We start from the raw sequence: 19553 nt of genomic DNA, 5'->3' as shown, positions 1-19553 counted from the left end.
AAAGTAGCACTCTAAATCTAGGTTTCTTTCCTCTTTATCCTCCCTCACCTCCTGTATCCAATCCTTCAGCAAACAAGCCAGCTTAACCTCAGCCTCAAAACATGCACTGAATTCTCAGCTTCATTCATCTCTACCACTCTAGTCAAGCCACCCTCACCTCTCACCTGGACTACAAGTAACAGCCTCCTAGCTGATCTTCCTGCTTGCTCCACTTGCTCCTGTTTCTCTCAAACCCACATCCATTCTCTACAGCCAGGGAGATCTTTTAGAAACACAATTCAGATCATGTCATGACCCAACTTACTTAGTAGCATAATCAACAGCTTTCTAGGTACTTAGAATTAGTCCAAACTACTCTACATGGCCTGGCCCCTGCCATCCTCTTGAATTTCATCTGCTTTAGGCTAACTGGCTTTCTCTCTCTCTCTCTTTTCTGGATTTTAACAAATTTATTTCCACCCTAGCGCCATAGCACTGATGGATTCTTCTGTCTGAATCTTTTGCTAGCTGGCTCCTTACTGTCATTCAGACTTGAGCTTAAATGGGGCTTCTTTTGAAAGGAAGTGTCACTGATCTAAACTGGTTATTTCTTATCACACTGCTCTATATAGCACTTAATACTATCTAATACTTACTTGTTTAAGTTTGTTTCTTCCCAACTAGGTTTTAAGCTTTGTGAGTTCAGAGACCTTATCTGTCATGTTCTTCGCTCTATCTTCAAAGATAGAGAAATGCCTAAAACATATAGTATACGCTTAATAATATTTGTTGAATAAATAAAACACTGTGATAATGATGACAGCTAAACCTCAGAGGACTTGGCCACAAATTCTAACAATTTTCCCAGGAATAAGATTTGCAGTTCCGAAGTTAAATCCTGGAAGACTGTGGAAACCCGACAATAAATATCTGGGGCTGAAGTCTGGGGGAATCGGAGGGAATATATTGCAACTTTGGCCTTTTTTTCCCTACCCAAGGACGCCGGAGACCTTGCAAAAGGGAGGCCTAGAATCTTTTGACCAGAAATTCCAGCCCAGCGACAACGGATATTATCCATCCATGATTCTTTGCAGCCGCTTTTACTAGGTTGCAAAGGCGCAAACACCTCTAGGACCCCGGGTTCCTTTCTGTTTCTTTATGAATGAACCGGGTCTAGTCTGCGCACGCGCAGCTCCCGGTTCTCCCGCTCCACGTGAGGCCCGCCCGTTGCTTCTGCCAACGGCCCCGCCCCTATCGTTTCTAGTGGACCAATGGCGAGCGGCCTGGGGGGCGGAGCCCTGAGCAGCGCGGCAGTGTAGGTCCCCGGTCGGCCGGCTCCCTCGCCTTAGACTTGCTGTGTTGTGATCACGTGGCCAGCTCCGGGCGCGGCGCTTGTTTTGGTTTCCCTCTATCTTGCCCCTGGCAGCTTCAGGGTGAGCGGCTTTCCTGTGCCGGTTGCTACACCTGCCTGCACTCGACTTTCTCTTCTTGGGGCTCTCTCAGCCCCAAGTTCTGCAAGCCCCTCGGGGCCGGCTCCTGCCATGCCGTTAGTTCGCTACAGGAAGGTGGTCATCCTCGGATACCGCTCCGTAGGTGAGTCTCGGTCTTGGGGAGAGCACGGATGCACCGCGGCTTTTTGGCCAGAGGAGGCGCACTGCCGCGGGTACGCGACCCAGGGAGGAATGGTGGCATCCTTAGAACCAGCTTGTAGAGCGAGGATTGAAAGGTTGGAGTTGGAAAGGCTGGGGTGGTGGTAGTGTGGAAGGCTGCAGGAAGCTGGAGCATGTAAGAGTTAACGTGGGCTTTACTGCTGGATCACCGCGGTGGTCCTCAGCGTTACTCTGGGGGGTGGAGGTGGGGTCAGGATTTGATGGCGGGGGCGCGGTCTGGGTGGGGCAAGTCTCAGGTGTCCGGTGCAGGACTGACTGGGTCCTAAGGAATCCTGGATCTTCCCAGGGGTGGGGTGGGGTGGGGAAAGGCGGCGGGAAAGGCTTCCTGCGGCGCTACTGTATGCATCCGGTGGCCAAGGTGCAGAGACCCAGGGCGAAAAGAGGGTGAAGGTAGCCTAAGGGAAAGCATTGCATGGGGCATTCCCAGGCTATGATGCTAATTTGGGGGTCCCCTTTAGTCCAGGGCCACAGCCCGAAAGGACAGAGGATGTGAATATGGATGGGTGATTTGGATAAAATTACCTCTGCTTCCCACAGGGAAGACATCTTTAGCACATCAATTTGTGGAGGGCGAGTTCCTGGAAGGCTATGATCCTACTGTGGAGAATAGTGAGTAGACTTCTCCCCTAGGGATTGGGTAGGGAAGGCTTGGGTGCCCCATCCAAGTCCATAGTTTGGGATTTTCCTGGTGCCAGAGGGATGATTTAATTAGACATTAAATCTAATCTCCTCTAGCAATCCTGTTCTGAGTGGAGCTAGAGTGTGGATTTTCCAAGATACTGAGTCCAGGATGGTGTATATGTAGACAATAAGAAGCCTAACATTGTCTCTCCAGTTTCCTGGAGAGCTCTCTAGACCTGGCCCATCTATGTCAATATATAGGGGCACAGATTGCTAGTCCTACAAGGCACCTCACAGTCAAGTTTTCTTTTCTTTTCAGCTTACAGCAAGATAGTGACTCTTGGCAAAGATGAGTTTCACCTACACCTGGTGGACACAGCAGGGCAGGTACCAGTTTGGGGTAGGGTATCTAAATGTGGCAGTTCAGTCCTGGGAGATGAAGTCTGGTAGCCCCTGAGGCTCATCTGTAAAGTAGGATTAAAAGAAAAGCATTTTAGCAGCATTTCAGTGTGCAGTGCTGATTGGAGCTACTCTATTAATACTTGTTGAATAGAAGTGACTGGAGTAGGGAGTGCCACAGGGAGGGTCCCCAGGATACAGCCCACCAACCTTGGCCATCTGAGTGCTGTGGATCTAGGTATTGATGTTTCTATTTCTTGTCAGGATGAGTACAGCATTCTGCCCTATTCATTCATCATTGGGGTCCATGGTTATGTGCTTGTGTATTCTGTCACCTCTCTGCATAGGTAAGTGACCAAGGTTGTGAGTGGGGAACTTGGGAGGATCTGAGGGCTGTCCCAGAATAAAGTTATAGATTCATTTCTTGTGTTTAAAGTTTCCAAGTCATTGAGAGTCTGTACCAAAAGCTACATGAAGGCCACGGGAAAACCCGGTATGTGGCTCTGGGGGAATAAAGACATAGTGTGGACCCGAGGGGAGAGGGAGGACAGAGGGGAGTATTGATCCAAGTTAAGGAGAAAGTCAGGACATAAATCCTGTCTGGTTTGATGGGGAGTTGTCCAGCTCTGATGTGAAGGAGGTTGGGGTCCATGGGGAACAGAGGGGATCCTGTAGTAACTGCTGTTTCCTCCCAGGCTGCCAGTGGTGCTGGTGGGGAACAAGGCAGATCTCTCTCCAGACAGGTATGGAAATCTCTGTAGCTTAAGGTGAAGGAAAGTGAGCTGGACTAGGAATGAGCCAGGCTCTTGTCGTGGCTCTGCCACTGATTTGAACCAGTCATTTTACCTCTTCATTTCTAACTTGAAGGGTAAGACAAAACAACCCTTCTATTTCAAAAACTATCATTTCATATTTCAAGCCTCAGTCCTAGGCTCCTATAAAGATTTTGCAGAGAACATGGGGCCATTGCTGTCCTTCATTTTCATGTCCCAAATTTGCTTCTAGGGAGGTCCAGGCTGTCGAGGGGAAGAAGCTGGCAGAGTCCTGGGGTGCGACATTTATGGAGTCATCTGCTCGAGATAAGCAGGTGCTGGGCCTGAAGATTAGGAAGGTGGTGGGGGTAGCAGTGTTATGGCACTGCTTGGTGGTGGGGATGGTGAGGGAATGGGGTTTTCACCTCAGAGTTGGGTGGTATTGGCAGTGAACTAAACAATTTTTTTTTGCCCTGAATCCTTATCCCTTGCAGCTGACTCAAGGCATCTTCACCAAAGTCATCCAGGAGATTGCTCGGGTAGAGAATTCATATGGGCAAGAGCGCCGCTGCCATCTCATGTGAGCCCTTGAGCATGGGGTAGCTGCCTTGATTCTGCCCCTGGCACTTGCCAGGCTCCAGTGGGGGCTTGGGGGGGAAGGCCCTCAGGACTTCACGGGTTTGTTTGGTTGCCAGCTGTGTCCCTGGCCCTCTGGGCACACAGTGTGGTACCCTCATGTTTGCACACTTACCCGGGCTCCAGTGGCCTGGTTCTCGATGTTTACAAAGAGGCAAGGATGTCTCATGGGCACTGTCCTCTAGCTCTGTTTTTGCTAAATAAATGAATTGTTATAACCTATGGAGTTGGGATATGAGTCCTGGGCATTGTTTATTCAGGACCCAGTCTCCTATGTAGGTTTTGGGTGTTGGCTGGGTGAGGGGAGCTGGGGACTCCTGAAGTGGAGCTGGCTCCCTGGAGTGACAATGTATATATGCAAATAAACTGATTAATCTTTTTGTAGTTGACTTCTCTGTATCTGGGGAGAGCTCAGGGCCAATATCTCCTTTTCTAAGGAGTGATGACTATGGCCTTTGGTAGAGAATCAGGGTTAACTCTTTCCTCCTACCTTGTTCCTATTCCTTACCCCTCACCCATTCAGGACCATTACCCTAAGACTTACTACTTATCTTTCCCATCTTTCTTTTCGACTCTTCTCCTATACAGGTAACCTATTGACTGCCACTCCCATCCAAATTTGTAGGCTCTCACAATCCCCTTAACTACAGAAACACCACCCTCTAGTGGCCAGCTGCCACATGCTGACCTAGCTTCCCTTGCGGGGCCTTGGCATTTGCTGGAACTCAGAGAGGATAGGGTTTGGGTGGAGGAAGAAAGACCCTTGTTCCTAATGATGTAAGAATTGTGAAGTAGTGTGAAGGCAGGGACTAAAGTGTTATGATGATTTCAGCTTTTTAAGAGTTGAATAAAGTAAGAAATAATGCCCCTGGTCAATCCCCACTCCCCGCTCTCCATCTCCCCAAGTGCCTTCCATTAAAATGGGTTCTTTGCTCCTTTCATACCTTTCACACCTTTGGAGTTGTGCTACCTTTCTTAGGTGTCAAAGGCTATTGCTTCTGCTCTTTCTTATTGACCCGCCAGCTCGGTAGGAGGATGAGTTTGGCTAGGAAAATTTGGTCCTACCTGCCTCTACCTCCCACCCCTCCCCAGCAGCCCTAGGGCCTAACTGGCCTAATACCTCCTCCAAGGACTTATAAGGGTTACCTGAATGGTATCCTTCACAGGAAGGGCATAGAGTTCTCCTGCCAGCTGGGGATGCACTCCTGCCAACTCTGTCAATGCACTTAGTTGGGGAAAATGGACAAAATTTAGGTGTGATTTTTAGCTGTGACCTTGTTATTGCCTGGCTCCAGGCTAGCTGGGCTTACAGTTGGGGATGACGGTTTGTCATGCTGGTTTTCAAAAGTCCTGCCAGCTGCTTTTGCATCTCTGATCTAGACTCTAAAAAGAAAGAAAGGCTGCAGTAAGGAGCATATTCCAAAGAGCAATCTCTCGGGGGCTTAGGAGTCTCTTTAGGGTTGTAAACACCCTCTCTCCCTACACTAAAATTAGGTCCTTTTGTATATCTGACTTGGAATTCTCATTAAGGGTACCTACACTCCTGCTGTTATTTCCATGAGGTCTGAGATAGATTAACAAATGTCTGAGGTTTTCTAGAAGTGTATCAAACAATCTCAAGGCCTGATAGTAGTAAAGAATAGTGGTTAATGGCTGGGTTAAAAGAGTTACTCTTCCACTTAGCTGTGTGACCTTGGGCAGACACTTAACCTCTCTGAGCCTCTGAACCTCTCTCAGTTTCTCATTTATGAAGTGTAGTTAAACCTTCCTCATAGGACTGATGTGAGAATTAAACTGAAGTGATTTATGAAATGCTTAGCATAGGTCCTCATACATAATAAACCCTTAAGAAATAGTGGCTATTGTGTTATTTGAGGTCTTTCTGGTGAGGGTCTGCCTCTGCCTCTGGGTGCAGAGTAGGGAGAGGCCTTCCATTTTCCAACTTCTGACTCTTGGTGAACTTATTCCACTATAGCTGGGACAGGTGTGGGGTCACTGCTGGACTTTTTTGCTGAAATAGACCTGAATGGTCAGTGAAGAGCATATGTCAGTGTGTGGCTAGCACAGGACATATCTGATCCCTCCTATGACTCTGGCCAGTAGGGATTTAGGTCTCCTGCACTATCCAATATGAAAGCCACAAGTCACATATTACTATTTAATTTAGTTTTAAAATTAAATTAAAAGTTCCTCAGTTGCACCACCTACATTTCAAAGTGCTCAATAGCTACATGTGGCTAAACCATATCAGATAGTGCATTTCTATCATTGCAGAAAGTTCTGTTGGACAGCACTGTAAACCCTTTCCCACAAAACCAGCCCTGCACCTGATTTGCCTGCCTCTTTCTCCACATCTTAAAAATAATAATAAAATAAATACATATATATGAATACACACACATATCCCAGGAAAAACATGGCCATTGTTTTGCATCATGCATGGCTCAACTTCTCACTTCATGTGGTTTGTTGAGCAATTTTACCTATTTCAGTCTCAATCTTTTCATCTGTAATATGGACATAATTACACGTAATTCATAACGAGGGTGAAGAATAACTAAGGATATATAAAGTATCTAGCACATTTGTTAATTTTTCTCCTCCTGTCCATCCCGTGGATAGAGTTAATGCAGAGAAGTCATTTCCAATCCCTTCTCATCCAGACTAATGGGGGGGTGGGGTGCCTGCATGCTGGGATCTTGTCTAGAATAACAGTACTCCGGCCAGGTAGCAGCAAGGCTACAAGTTACATGCTCTCTAAAAAGGGGTTACATGTTTACTAAGAAGGGGGACACAGGCCCTGAAGATTAGGAAAGAAGGACTGGGGCTGGGGGTGGGAGCACCCGGCAAAGGAGGGGAAACTCTACATTTATGTTTTGATGGGGGAGGTGATTGTGGGGGCACTAACAGTCCTCTTTCCTCTCGAGGGGATTTGAGAGCCAGAAGGAACGACTAGGGACTCGTTCCGTTTTTCTTCAGGCCCCCGAACGTGGCAGGAACCCACCCTTTGCAGCGCCAGGCGCCGTGCCTCACTTTCTCCATTTGCGGACTCCAGTTCCCAGGATGCAGAGCAGCGGCCAACCTCCTGGCTCTTCTTCCATCCCCCTCCCGGGAAAGACTGCTGCTGGTCAAGGCAAGGGGCAGCTGGAGTTTCAGGGGCCGATAACTCCAGGGAAACGGAATTAGAAAGTGCCTGGAGTCCTAGTTTTACTAGCCGGGCGGTAAAGGAGGCAGTTCTAGGGCCGGGGCGAAGAGAAGGGGGGCTTCTTTCCCACGTGTCTGCACAGCGGCTGGCCCGGCGCAGTCGGGGTTAACCCGTGGCGGAGGGATCCCTCAGCGTGTGCGTAGAACTGCAAAGTCACAGCCTTTCCTCCGAGAGGGCCGGATCCCTCCGCCGCTCCGCTCCAACACAAAATAGGGCCGCGTCTTCTCCTTTCTCCCCCTTCTGGAGTGGGGTTCACCAGGCAAAAGGGCCACCCGGATCTCGCGCCGGAGGCTTCCTGAATCTCCACGACCATTGCCGAGATCTCGGGCCAGGAAATAGCCCCTTCGCAGGAACCACCCTACCGGCCGAACAGGAGGCGGAGGGGGGGGAGGCGGAGCGGCGCCGCGCTGCACTACTTTCCTCTACGGTTGCAAATGGCTGCCTCGTTCCCCACTTTCCGCTCAGTTTCCTGACCCCCCGGCGCCGGGAGCCGGGGTTGGGCCATGCACCTCTAAGCCCCCCGCGATCGCAGCCAGCCGGGGGTCGAGGGGGTGCCGCCGATCAGAGCCGGCCAGGCCGGGGGCGGGGCAGCTCCCGAGGCCAGAGGGGAAGGGAGGCGAGCGCAGGGCCTGGAGCGGCCGGAGGGGAGCGGGCAGAGGGCTCGCACCGCCCGCCCCTTCCTCTTCCTCGCCCACCTACCCTCCTCCCTTCCCCGGGGGGAGCAGAAGGTGGGGGGCTCGAAGCCGCCGAGGGCGAGCGCTTGGGGTCGAGAAGCCCGGCGCTGGGGTGTGTGTCAGGTTCAGCTTCGCGGCCCCGCCGGCTCCGTGTCGCCGTAGCTCGCGCGGCCCCGGGGCGCCGGCCCGAGCGGGGAGAGGGGCTCGGCGCTCCTGCGAGGGTCTCACGTTCCATCCGGGCCCGGCGCGGGGCGGCGCGGCATTCCTTCCGGGCTGCTGGGGAGGCGCCTCGACGTTCCATCTGGAGAGCCTCGACGTTCCGCCCGAGCCCGGTGCGGGCGGCCGGGGCGCTGGCCCGGCCCTAGGACTGAGAGGCCGCCCGGCGACGCGGATGCGGATCCTGCTCGCCCAAGATCAAAGCCACCGGTGCTCTCTTTGTGTCCGCTCGGGATTCGCCGCCCAGGGGCTGTCCATGGAAACCTAAACTGCTGGAACCCGAGGCAGAGAACCTTTCTTTGGCTTCTTGCTTTTTTTGGGCGGGGGAGGGTGGCCACTCCGACCTGGATTTACCGTTCTTGGCCCCCCTAAGCCCCCCCGTGCGGGGGGCGGCTGTGATCGCTCTGGCGGTTGGAGGTCGGGGAGCGGCCCGGGCTCTGGCCATGTTCTCGGATGAGGATTTCTGGATCGCCCTGTGAAGAGGTGAGTGAAGTCCGCCCGGCCAGGGCCCAGAAAGGGTTGGACTGGGGGCATAGCCAGATGGACTGTCTTGGCCGGAGCTGGCCTGTAGGTTGGAGAAAGGGGTGCCAGAGCTGAAGAGGGTTCCTTTGGCAGGGTCTGTCAAGGGAACCCGAGCCAGTCGCCAGAGCACAACCGAGGCCTGGTGTCCTGGGGTGTGCCTCTTTAAAGACTGGGGGGTTCAGGGAACCACGGGAGTTTGGGAACCTGGCCAGAAAGCCTCTCTGCCTGTTTATTTTTGTGTTGGGGGGAGCTCTACCAAACTAGGACCCAAGCCCTGATGCCAGCACCAATCCCAGTCAGCTGCTTCTCCTTCAGGGTTCCTTGTGGGCCTTGGGAATAGAACAACTTGGGAGCGGGGGTAGGGTGGCACTGCCAGGTCCGATTTACTGCCAGGTTGGACTTTAAGGTTGCTCTTGCCCATCCGGGCACCCAGAGCAGTCTTTGGGAGACTCAGGGAACCCTAGATCCTTCACTAGGCCTTATTTCACTGTGCAAAGGGGAGAGTGTGTGGAAACTGACCATTGTGATGAAGGGGTGGCTGGGGCAAGAAGGAGGCGGGGCTGGGGGCAGCTGTGGCCTTGCTGTTCAACTTTCAACTACCCCTGCCTGGCAGAGTGACCCCAGCGAGGCCTAGTGCTGTCTTAGCCTGCTTTGCCTCCCCTCCTCTCCGGATGGACATAATCTCTAAGGGATTATAGAGGAGGCCGTTGAGATTTGCTCCCTGCGAATGTGGGCTGCAAAAAAATGGCTTTTGTCTCCCGCTTTCTCTGGGCCTGGTGTGGAGAGCTGGTTGCCCATAAGTCCCTGGCCAATCTTGCAGGCCCCTCCCAGACCTCTCCAACCTTTTTCAATCAGGGAATGTTAACTGGTCCTCTGATCCTGTCCCAACTCTGCAGAATAGGGGGGCCTATATCTCTTTGGAGGAGAAGTGACTTGATCAGAGCTGTGTCTGCTGAAGCCAGTGTTTTCAGCCCTGGCAGGAGGTGTTGGGGAGAAGTGGTGTGTATGTTGACTGCATGAAGGGTGCAGCATGAGCCTCATGCCTCTGACCCTGGGCTGGGACAGCCCCTCTCACAGCTGTCATGCTGCCCAGCAGGGATTTGGCTGGTGTATTTTGCTCCCTCACTCTACTCCCTCCACCATACATAGGCTAGACCTCTTTGAGCCTGGTCTTGGAAAGGAGAAAATAGGGGTTTGCCCTTGAAAGATTTCTGGGTGGTAATCCTGAGGTGAGAGGTGGCACAGGGGTGCCGGAATGAGGCTAGCTGTCGCCCATGCTGTCTGCCCTTGCCTCCTGTGGAGGGCCTCTCCTGTTGTCTGTCCCTGAAGAACTTCCTTAGGAGAGACCTCTCCTTGTTAGCTGTGGCTGACCCTAGCATGACCCAGGGGGTAGTCCGGAGGGTCTACAGGGCCACTGTTGCCATTTGGATTCTTCCCTGGAGGGCCAACCCAAAATGGGGGTGGGGAGAGGTGTGGTTTGAGTCTCAGGCTGGGAACCAGGAAGTCCTGAGTCCTACAGAAGAGCTGTTCACTCAAGGGCCTGCTTCAGCCTTTCACCTCTCCAAGCCTCCATTTCCCCTTTGGCTGGGAAAATGGAGTTAAAGCTTTTGGTCTGGGATGGAGGCAGGGAGGAAAGTGGGTTGAGATGAATCCCTGCTTTTTTCCTTGCTGTTCTGGGCCTCTTCAGCCTAGGATTAAGGGGACCCACCACAGTTTTACTCCCTAGATCTGTATTTCTCTGGGATCCCTAGTTCCCCTGAGGAAGCCTGGCCAGGCATTACCCCAGTTTAGATCCAGGGAAAAAACCCTTGGTGTGTATGTGTGGTTTCTGGCTGTGAATGATGGGACAGGGGAACCTATGGTCTTTATTTGTTTAGATCTGTTTAAGGAGGGGCCTGACAACTGGCACTCAGCATTGGGGTGCAGGCGCTAGACTGCAGGGTAGTGAAATGGGGCTTCTTGGAAGTGCCTCTAGATTCTTTTTCCTCAGCTTGGAGGACACTCAACCCTTTGCTTATCTCTCATCTTCCATGGTGCCATGAATGAGGCTGCAGCTTTGGAGGATGTTGGTACTGTTTCCCAAGGCTAGACGAAGGTGGTTTCTGTAGCTCCCCAAGCAGTGCCAGCACCAGCTTGAGAGGGCTGCGCTTGGGGGAGGGCGGAGGAATTTGTCCCTCTGGCCTTGTGTGAGGCAGTCCTCCTCCCACCCACTGTACTATCACTGTTGCTTTTCATTTCTTGCTGTTTGTGACTCCTTTAGCCTTAACTTTGAGAGCACAACAGTTGGAAGATCTTGGCGGCATTTAGTGGTAAGGTACAGCAAAAGTTGCACACATTTAGGAAACTTTGAAGCCTTCTGGGTGTGGTCAGGCCTTGAATGACTGAATAGTAAGAGGAGCCTGGCTGGTGCCCTGACCTCCAACCCCTAATTCACATAGGAGGCTTCTAGGTGGCCCCTTGAAGTTCCAGAGCAGCTTTTCTGTGGGCTGGCTAGGTGACCACCCTGCTTTCCTTTCAGGTGTGATTGTGTGGGTGGCAGGTTTGGGAAAGAGGTGATCTGGGAATAGAGGTAACAGGTATCAGGTGATATTTCACTTTCCCAATCTAGTAGAATCTAATAGTGTGAGAGGAAAAAAGTAAAATAAAATTTCCCTTCCTGTGACATGTTACATGAGGCCCACTGCCAGTCTCTGGAAATGGAGTGTTAGCTCAGGGAAAGAGGGGACTGATAATGTGGTTCTTAGGTAATTGATTTATGGATCCTGGGCACCTTTGAGGGTTCCCCCCTGTCTCATCTGCCCCAGTCACTCAACCCCAAGTGGCTGACTGGGGTATTTGGTTTGGGAAGAGAGGCTTGTCCTTACTAAGGTTGCTGTGGTCCCTCTGGTTAAACAAGAGGAGTGGAGAAGGTGAGAGATACAGTTCTCAAACTTTTATTTAGAGTTTTGTTTTAGGGACTCCCCTCTACCTTCTGTAGGAAAACTATACTCTGTTTCTCTGCTTAAGCCCCTACCCTTCCCACTGAGAGCTGTTTACACCTGTTCTTTTCTCCCTTCTTTTGTAGGACCTCTTTCCTCTTCCTCAGCTCTGTAATTCTTATTCTTCACTTCTCTCTTTTTTGTACTATGTTTAGTTTTATCTGAGGTTTAGGAAAGTATACACAAAGGCGTGGGTCTTGACCTTCTTAGGTATAACTTTAATATGTTTCATTTGGCTCTGGGATAGGCAGGCATATCTTAGAAGAGGGGACCGTTACCCGCCACCCCCATAGTGTGTGTGGAAACCCTGCTTGACGGAAGAGGAAGGAAGCTACTTTGCTCTGTCCTGCCCTGTTTAGAACAGCTCCAAGTGGTGGTGTGCTTCCTGAGACTACAACTCCCAGCATGCCTAGCCTCAGGCCTGGCTACACATGCTCAGTAACTCTTAAGGCCCACTTCTGTTAACTACTAGGGACATCTGAGGAGGAAGGGCTGTTGGCGTTGCTAAGGGCAACGACCTGAGGCCTTCAGGCTGGGTGAGATCCTGAGCTCAGTCATGGCAGGGGCCAGGGGGTGGGCCTGAGCTGGATTTAGATGGGCAGTGGGTGGAAATTGGGGAGTTTCTTCTGTTGTGATTGGGATGTTCTGGTTGAAACCAGTGGAGATGGGGGAGATCCATTCGGAGATGGGCTTTAGTTCCAGTAATGTGTTCTACGTCCTGCAAGACCCCAGGGAGAGGGATTTCGGCTGGACTCAGGCTTCTTGTTATGACTGCCCCTGGGTTGGCTCTGAAAGGCCTCTAGGATGGTAGCTGACTTAAGACCTGAGGAAAAAGTCCAAGGGATAGGTCCCACCAGAAGCCAAGAACTCAGTCATGAGGCAAAGAGTGATACTAGATGTAGATTGTACGTGCTTCTAGTTGGATGCTATTGTCCTGGGAACTCTTGGACAGGAGGTGGGAAGTGGGAAAGGGGAGTGGATCCTCTCAGAATTCAGAGTAGGAGAAGATGGTATGTGTTTATCTGGGGAGGAAGTAGGCAGTGGGACAACTGTTGGGGAGAGGGACTTTCCTTGTCATTAGTGCAGGAATTTGTAGGTATGGCTTTACTCTGATTTCTGTAGGGTCTAGATAACATTAGCTGCCTTCTTCCTAGGATTTGGGGGAAAGTGTTTAGTGGGAAGACTTACTAGACAAATAGATATCTCTTGGGTCTGACAGGTCTCCCCGAGAGGGCCCTGCCCAGTCGGAGAGAGGGATGGACAGCCCGAAGCCGCCTGGTGAGGATAAAGATTCAGAACCAGCAGGTGAGTAGGGCACATTCTGGGTTTGCTTGGCAGCTTTCTGTTCTACCCAGACAATCTTAGGACCAGACAATTTCTGGTCCTAGCACAAGGACAGGAGCTAAGTCCATCTAATAGGAAGGTAATGGAAGGACTTTGTTCTTTGGGACAAAAGTTGAAATGCCATCACTGTTATCCACCAAGGGTTTTGGATAATCTCTTGGGTCTGATGAGTGGACTAGTATTAAATAGAGGATAATGGCTGATGCACACTTCTCTGTCTGTTCATTCAGCTGATGGACCTGCAGCCTCCGAAGAGTCAGGTGCCACTGAGCCAGACCTTCCCAAACCACATGTGGGGGAGGGCTCTGTGCCCAGTTCTGGGGGTCCCAGGCTTCAGGAGCCTCCCCAGGACTGCAGGTAACTAGTTTGGGGAAATGAGGATGTAAGGACATACGAGGATTTGATTTGAGAGTCTGGGGCTTTCAAGGTGGAAAATTTAGGAAAATGAGTGGGAAGCATAGGTGTGCAAGTCATGGGGTTGTTTAGGGGTACCTGTGGGCGGGGGCCAGCGTGGTGCTGATGCTTGTGTGTTCACAGTGGGGGTCCAATGCGGCGTTGTGCTCTCTGTAACTGCGGGGAGCCCAGTCTACATGGGCAGCGGGAGCTACGGCGCTTTGAGTTGCCATTTGATTGGCCCCGGTGTCCAGTGGTATCCCCTGGGGGGAACCCAGGGCCCAGTGAGGCAGCGCTGCCCAGTGAGGACCTATCACAGATTGGTTTCCCTGAGGGCCTGACACCTGCCCACCTAGGAGAACCTGGAGGTAAGTGAAGAGAAGTGGGGTAGCTGACTTGAGCAGGCAACGGGGAAGGGGCTGAGTGGTCCTGAAGCAGTGATCACGTTCTTGTTAACTCTTTCCCCCTTTCCCCTTATGCAGGGTCCTGCTGGGCTCACCACTGGTGTGCTGCGTGGTCGGCAGGCGTGTGGGGGCAGGAGGGCCCAGAACTATGTGGTGTGGACAAGGCCATCTTCTCAGGGATCTCACAGGTGGGGCCGGGCCAGGGGATTGCGTAGGCCCAGGGCAGGGTGGGCAGGGCTGGTGGGCTTCCTAGAGTCAGGGTGGAATGAGAAGGGCAGGGGGCATACTGGGACAGAGCCAGTGCCTGACATGTTGCTCTGGAGAGAGCTGGCTAGCACTGAGCCTTTGTCTCCACCCTGGCAGCGCTGTTCCCACTGCACCAGACTCGGTGCCTCCATCCCTTGCCGCTCACCTGGATGTCCACGTCTTTACCACTTCCCTTGTGCAACTGCCAGCGGTTCCTTCTTATCCATGAAAACACTGCAGCTGCTATGCCCGGAGCACAGTGAGGGGGCCACACATCTGGGTGAGAAGTCCTGCCCTTTGGACGTAGGGCAAATGAGGGTCCAGGGGTGCTGGGGGTTTTGTACTCTGCAGAGCACTCAGAAGTCTACAATTACATACTGTCAGTCTGCCCCACTAAAATACGTGTGGACTTTGTGAGTGCAGGGGCTTTGCCTGTCTTGTTTAGCATGGTGTCTGCAGTGCCTAGAGCAGTGCCTGGCATATATTAGGCAGACACCTAGTAACTATTTGTTATTCGTTCATTCTGTGTCTGTGGAATGCCTGTTATGTAGACAGCACTGTGCCGAGTCCTGTAAGGAATCCATAGCTGACCTGTGTCCTCTGTCCCTTCCCACTGCAGAGGAGGCTCGCTGTGCAGTATGTGAGGGGCCAGGGGAATTGTGTGACCTGTTCTTCTGTACCAGCTGTGGGCATCACTATCACGGGGCCTGCCTGGACACTGCTCTGACTGCCCGCAAGCGTGCTGGCTGGCAGTGCCCTGAGTGCAAAGTGTGCCAAGCTTGCAGGTAAGAGTGGGAGGGCAGGAGAGAACCTTAGGCGAAGCACAGGTTAAGGTTGAAAATGAGGGCAAGGAGGACCCTGTTATGTGCCCTGTGCCCCTGCAGGAAACCTGGGAATGACTCTAAGATGTTGGTCTGTGAGACGTGTGACAAAGGATACCATACCTTCTGCCTGAAACCACCTATGGAGGAACTGCCTGCTCACTCTTGGAAGTGCAAGGTGAGTGTCCCCTCATCCTCCTGCCTTACTCTCCCTAAGTCTGCCTCCTACAGCCTCTCGAGTTTCTCTGTTGTGACGAGTCCCGTGCTCTCCTCCAGTCTCTGGCTGTCTGACAAGTGCCCGTTTTGCCCGTTCCCTTCCCCTAGGCATGCCGGGTATGCCGGGCCTGTGGGGCAGGCTCAGCAGAGCTGAACCCCAACTCTGAGTGGTTTGAGAACTACTCGCTCTGTCACCGCTGTCACAAAGCCCAGGGAGGACAGCCTGTCAGTTCTGTTGCTGAGCAGCACCCCCCGGTCTGTGGCAGGTAAGTGGTGTGGACTGGCAGAGATCAGGCTGGGGGATCGGAAGTACTGAGATTGGCAGGGCTCGTGTTAAAGCAAGCTGACTTTGAGAGGAGGGCCCTCAGGCGGGCAGTACAATCCGTAGCATTCGTGCCTCGCCCCAGTGTGCTCTCGTGAGGAGCTGATAGCTGATGAGAGCCGTGGTGCCTGCTCCCCTGTACCCTCTGCAGATTCTCATCCCCAGAGCCTGGCGATACCCCCACTGATGAGCCCGATGCTCTGTACGTTGCATGCCAAGGGCAGCCAAAGGGTGGGCACGTGACCTCTATGCAACCCAAGGAACCGGGGCCCCTGCAATGTGAAGCCAAACCACTAGGTGAGTAGGGTGTGAGGGTCCCTGAAAGTAATCCCCTTCTATCGTGTGGCAAGGGACAGTTTCTGCTTTGCCCCAGACCCTGTACTTTCTGTGGAGTGCAGCTGAACTAGGTAGGAGCATGGTGTGTTATGTCTGCAGGTAGAGAAGGGGCCCAACTTGAGCCCCAGTTGGAGGCCTCCCTAAATGAGGAGATGCCACTGCTGCCCCCACCTGAGGAGTCGCCCCTGTCCCCACCGCCTGAGGAATCGCCCACATCCCCGCCGCCTGAGGCATCGCGCCTGTCCCCACCGCCTGAGGACTCACCCCTCTCTCCACCGCCTGAGGAGTCTCCTCTGTCTCCCCCACCTGAGGCATCACCTTTTTCTCCACTGGAGGAGTCACCCTTCTCTCCCCCAGAGGAGTCCCCCCCATCTCCCCCGCTTGAGACACCCTTATCCCCACCGCCTGAAGCATCACCTCTGTCACCGCCATTTGAGGAGTCTCCCCTGTCCCCCCCACCGGAGGAATTGCCTACCTCCCCACCACCCGAAGCATCGCGCCTGTTCCCACCGCCTGAGGAGTCACCCATGTCCCCTCCACCTGAAGAGTCACCCATGTCTCCACCACCTGAGGCATCTTGTCTGTTCCCACCATTTGAAGAATCGCCCCTGTCCCCTCCACCAGAGGAGTCTCCTCTCTCCCCACCACCTGAGGCGTCACGCCTGTCCCCACCGCCTGAGGACTCACCCATGTCCCCGCCACCTGAAGACTCGCCCATGTCCCCCCCGCCTGAGGTATCACGCCTGTCTCCCTTGCCTGAGGTGTCACGCCTGTCCCCACCACCTGAGGAATCTCCCCTGTCCCCACCACCTGAGGAGTCTCCCACATCCCCGCCACCTGAGGCTTCACGCCTGTCCCCACCGCCTGAGGACTCACCCGCGTCCCCGCCACCTGAAGACTCACCTGCTTCCCCGCCACCGGAGGACTTGCTTATGTCCCTACCCCTGGAGGAGTCACCCCTGTCGCCACTGCCTGAGGAACTGCGACCCTGCCCCCGGCCTGAGGAGCCACACCTGTCCCCGGCGCCCCAGGAGCCGCGCCTGTCCCCTGCGCCCCAGGAGCCTCGTTTATCCCCTGTGCCCGAGGAGCCTCGTTTGTCTCCTGCACCCGAGGAGCCGCGCCTGTCCCCTGCACCCCAGGAGCCGCGCCCGTCCCCTGTGTCCGAGGAGCCGCGCCTGTCCCCTGCGCCCCAGGAGCCGCGCCCGTCCCCTGCACCTGAGGAGCTGCGTCTGTCCTCCCAGCCTGAGGAGCCACGCCTGTCCCCCACGGCCGAGGAGCCGCAGTTGTCCCCAGTGCCCGAGGAGCCGCGCCTGTCCCCTCGACCTGAGGAGCCGCACCTGTCCCCTCGCCCTGAAGAGCACCCTGAGGAGCCAGGCCTGTGCCCTGCACCTGAGGAATTGCCCTCGTTCCTCCCACCTGGGGAGCCACCCTTATCCCCTTTGCTTGGAGAGCCGGCCCTGTCTGAGCCTGGGGAGCCACCTCTGTCCCCTCTGCCGGAGGAGCTGCCGTTGTCCCCATCTGGGGAGCCATCTTTGTCACCTCAGCTGATGCCACCAGGTACGGGGATGTTAGTACTCTCTTACTCTGGGACAGTCTTAACTGTTTATGGCACATCTAATCTAAGAGCCTCTCTTTTCTTCTTTCTCTCCAGATCCTCTTCCTCCTCCGCTCTCACCCATTATCACAGCTGTGGCCCCGCCGGCCCTGTCTCCTTTGGGAGAGTTAGAGTACCGCTTTGGTGCCAAAGGGGACAGTGACCCTGAGTCGCCATTGGCTGCCCCCATCCTAGAGACACCTATCAGCCCTCCACCAGAAGCTAACTGCACTGACCCTGAGCCTGTACCCCCTATGATCCTTCCCCCATCTCCAGGCTCCCCGGTAGGACCGGCCTCTCCCATGCTGATGGAGCCCCTTCCCCCTCGTTGTTCCCCACTCCTCCAGCATTCCCTGCCTCCCCCAAACTCCCCTCCTTCCCATTGCTCTCCCCCTGCTCTGCCACTGTCTATTCCTTCCCCACTGAGTCCCATGCAGAAGGCAGTGCAGGTCTCAGATGAGGCTGAGCCACATGAGATGGAGACTGAGAAAGCCCCAGAACCTGAGTGCCCAGCCTTGGAACCCAGCCCTACTAGTCCTCTCCCCTCTCCCATGGGGAACCTTTCCTGCCCTGCACCCAGCCCTGCCCCAGCCCTGGATGACTTCTCTGGCCTGGGGGAAGATACAGCCCCTCTGGATGGGACTGACACTCCTGGATCACAGCCAGAGGCCGGACAGACCCCTGGCAGTTTGGCTAGTGAACTTAAGGGTTCCCCTGTGCTCCTGGACCCCGAGGAGCTGGCCCCTGTGACCCCTATGGAGGTCTATGGCCCAGAATGCAAGCAGGCAGAGCAGGGCTCACCCTGTGAAGAGCAAGAGGAGCCACGTGCACCAGTGGCTCCTACCCCACCTACTCTCATCAAATCTGACATCGTTAATGAGATCTCCAATCTGAGCCAGGGCGATGCCAGTGCCAGTTTTCCTGGTTCAGAGCCCCTGCTGGGCTCTCCCGACCCCGAGGGGGGTGGCTCCTTGTCCATGGAGCTGGGGGTATCTACAGACGTTAGTCCAGCCCGAGATGAGGGCTCCCTGCGGCTTTGTACGGATTCGCTGCCAGAGACAGATGACTCGCTGTTGTGTGATGCTGGGACGGCTATCGGAGGAGGCAAAGCGGAGGGGGACAAGGGGAGGCGGCGCAGCTCCCCGGCTCGTTCCCGCATCAAACAGGTAAGGGGCTATCCAGCCACTGGATGTGCTTGGTGTCATGCCACTGTCAGAGGTATAGTCCTGTGTCACTGATACCTTCCTACCTGGCTTATTGAATCCTGGACTGTCAGAGATCCTTGAGTGCATCTTCTTCTTTTATCAAGGAGAATACTGATTCACAGGGGGACGTGACTTGCCCGGGTTCATGGTAACTCAGCCATAGAATCGGGACTAGAAACTCAGGTCTCTCAAGCCAGTATTTTTTCTTGTTGTACCACGTTGACCACTCTTCTTGGAAGATGGTGAGTGGTTTGGACCAGTTACCTACCTGTTGCTATCTGAGAGCTTGGCTTTTTCCCTGGCCCTGACTGGGACTTTTGGGCTTCGTTACCTGCCATACTCTGTCCCTTCGTCTCTTCTCTTCCCTCCAAGCCTGTGGATCCAGCATATTAGCCCTCGACTTTTCCTGTAATCGTCCCCTTTCCTCACTCAGGGTCGCAGCAGTAGTTTCCCAGGAAGACGCCGGCCACGCGGAGGAGCACATGGAGGACGTGGCAGAGGACGGGCCCGGCTAAAATCAACTACTTCTTCCATTGAGACTCTGGTAGTAAGGAGAGGCCCCCCATCCCCCAAACATGCTTCAGCTGGCCCCTTCAAGATTAAACACCCTTTAAATCTTGCCAGTCCCCTGCACGCTCACCTGCCTGCCTGCTAGCCTAGGGCCTGTCCAGCTATGTCTGTGCTCCTTCTGTCCTCTTGGCCCTCAGGCTTCTCTGAAATCTGATGTCGGGCTGAGGCCCAGTTTGGGAGCTGGGGTGTTCTTCTGCTTCTTAGTCCTGGCTCCTGGCTTTCATCTTAGCCAGGGGTTTATGCCGCCTTCCCCCAACACCAAAGAGGAAAGCAGCTTAGTTGGGGCAGATTTAGCTGCCTCACTTTCCACAACTCTCTGCCTATAAGGTTGCTGATATCGATAGCTCTCCCAGCAAGGAGGAAGAAGATGATGATGATGACACCATGCAAAATACTGTGGTTCTCTTCTCCAACACAGACAAGTTTGTCCTAATGCAGGTACCATACTTG

At 53.8% G+C, this 19553-nt stretch overlaps 2 protein-coding genes across 14 annotated transcripts in view; both read left to right on the top strand.

Moving 5' to 3' along the window:
• Nucleotides 1–1359: 1359 nt before the first annotated feature.
• Nucleotides 1360–4194, top strand: RHEBL1 (RHEB like 1). 2 transcript variants are annotated; one of them, XM_068561333.1, is made up of 8 exons: nucleotides 1360–1572; nucleotides 2187–2258; nucleotides 2590–2657; nucleotides 2934–3016; nucleotides 3106–3162; nucleotides 3365–3412; nucleotides 3675–3756; nucleotides 3916–4194. In XM_068561333.1, the coding sequence occupies exons 1-8, from the start codon at nucleotides 1521–1523 to the stop codon at nucleotides 4003–4005; spliced, it is 552 nt and encodes a 183-aa protein (XP_068417434.1). In that variant the 5' UTR covers nucleotides 1360–1520; the 3' UTR covers nucleotides 4006–4194. The 2 variants fall into 2 exon arrangements, with proteins under 2 accessions (XP_068417434.1, XP_068417435.1); XM_068561334.1 differs by lacking the exon at nucleotides 3106–3162.
• A 3678-nt stretch (nucleotides 4195–7872) lies between these two features.
• KMT2D (lysine methyltransferase 2D) overlaps nucleotides 7873–19553 on the top strand; it is a 37805-nt gene continuing 26124 nt past the window's right edge. For 7 of the 12 annotated variants that reach the window (XM_068562134.1, XM_068562128.1, XM_068562133.1 and 4 more), the window contains exons 1-14: nucleotides 8015–8635; nucleotides 12872–12957; nucleotides 13227–13353; nucleotides 13534–13757; nucleotides 13872–13981; nucleotides 14157–14319; nucleotides 14659–14824; nucleotides 14924–15038; nucleotides 15185–15342; nucleotides 15550–15695; nucleotides 15834–17291; nucleotides 17386–18494; nucleotides 18967–19080; nucleotides 19431–19541. In XM_068562134.1, coding sequence (XP_068418235.1) covers nucleotides 12909–12957; nucleotides 13227–13353; nucleotides 13534–13757; nucleotides 13872–13981; nucleotides 14157–14319; nucleotides 14659–14824; nucleotides 14924–15038; nucleotides 15185–15342; nucleotides 15550–15695; nucleotides 15834–17291; nucleotides 17386–18494; nucleotides 18967–19080; nucleotides 19431–19541 — 4050 coding nt within the window. In that variant the 5' untranslated portion in view covers nucleotides 8015–8635; nucleotides 12872–12908. Of the gene's footprint in view, nucleotides 8636–12871; nucleotides 12958–13226; nucleotides 13354–13533; nucleotides 13758–13871; nucleotides 13982–14156; nucleotides 14320–14658; nucleotides 14825–14923; nucleotides 15039–15184; nucleotides 15343–15549; nucleotides 15696–15833; nucleotides 17292–17385; nucleotides 18495–18966; nucleotides 19081–19430; nucleotides 19542–19553 lie in introns of all 12 variants that reach the window. The other 5 variants (XM_068562129.1, XM_068562127.1, XM_068562137.1 and 2 more) reach the window with 4 other exon arrangements.

This window comes from Eschrichtius robustus, chromosome 13, assembly GCF_028021215.1.
Source record: "Eschrichtius robustus isolate mEscRob2 chromosome 13, mEscRob2.pri, whole genome shotgun sequence".
NCBI lineage: Eukaryota > Metazoa > Chordata > Mammalia > Artiodactyla > Eschrichtiidae > Eschrichtius > Eschrichtius robustus.
This window is presented reverse-complemented; position numbering and strand designations above follow the sequence as displayed.

Bases quoted from the DNA above. Each gene is read 5' to 3' on its own strand.
- RHEBL1 (XM_068561333.1), top strand. From the start codon at position 1,521: ATGCCGTTAGTTCGCTACAGGAAGGTGGTCATCCTCGGATACCGCTCC. The intron at 3,163-3,364 runs GTATGTGGCTCT...GTTTCCTCCCAG, and splicing joins GAAGGCCACGGGAAAACCCG to GCTGCCAGTGGTGCTGGTGG. The intron at 3,757-3,915 runs GTGCTGGGCCTG...TATCCCTTGCAG, and splicing joins CATCTGCTCGAGATAAGCAG to CTGACTCAAGGCATCTTCAC.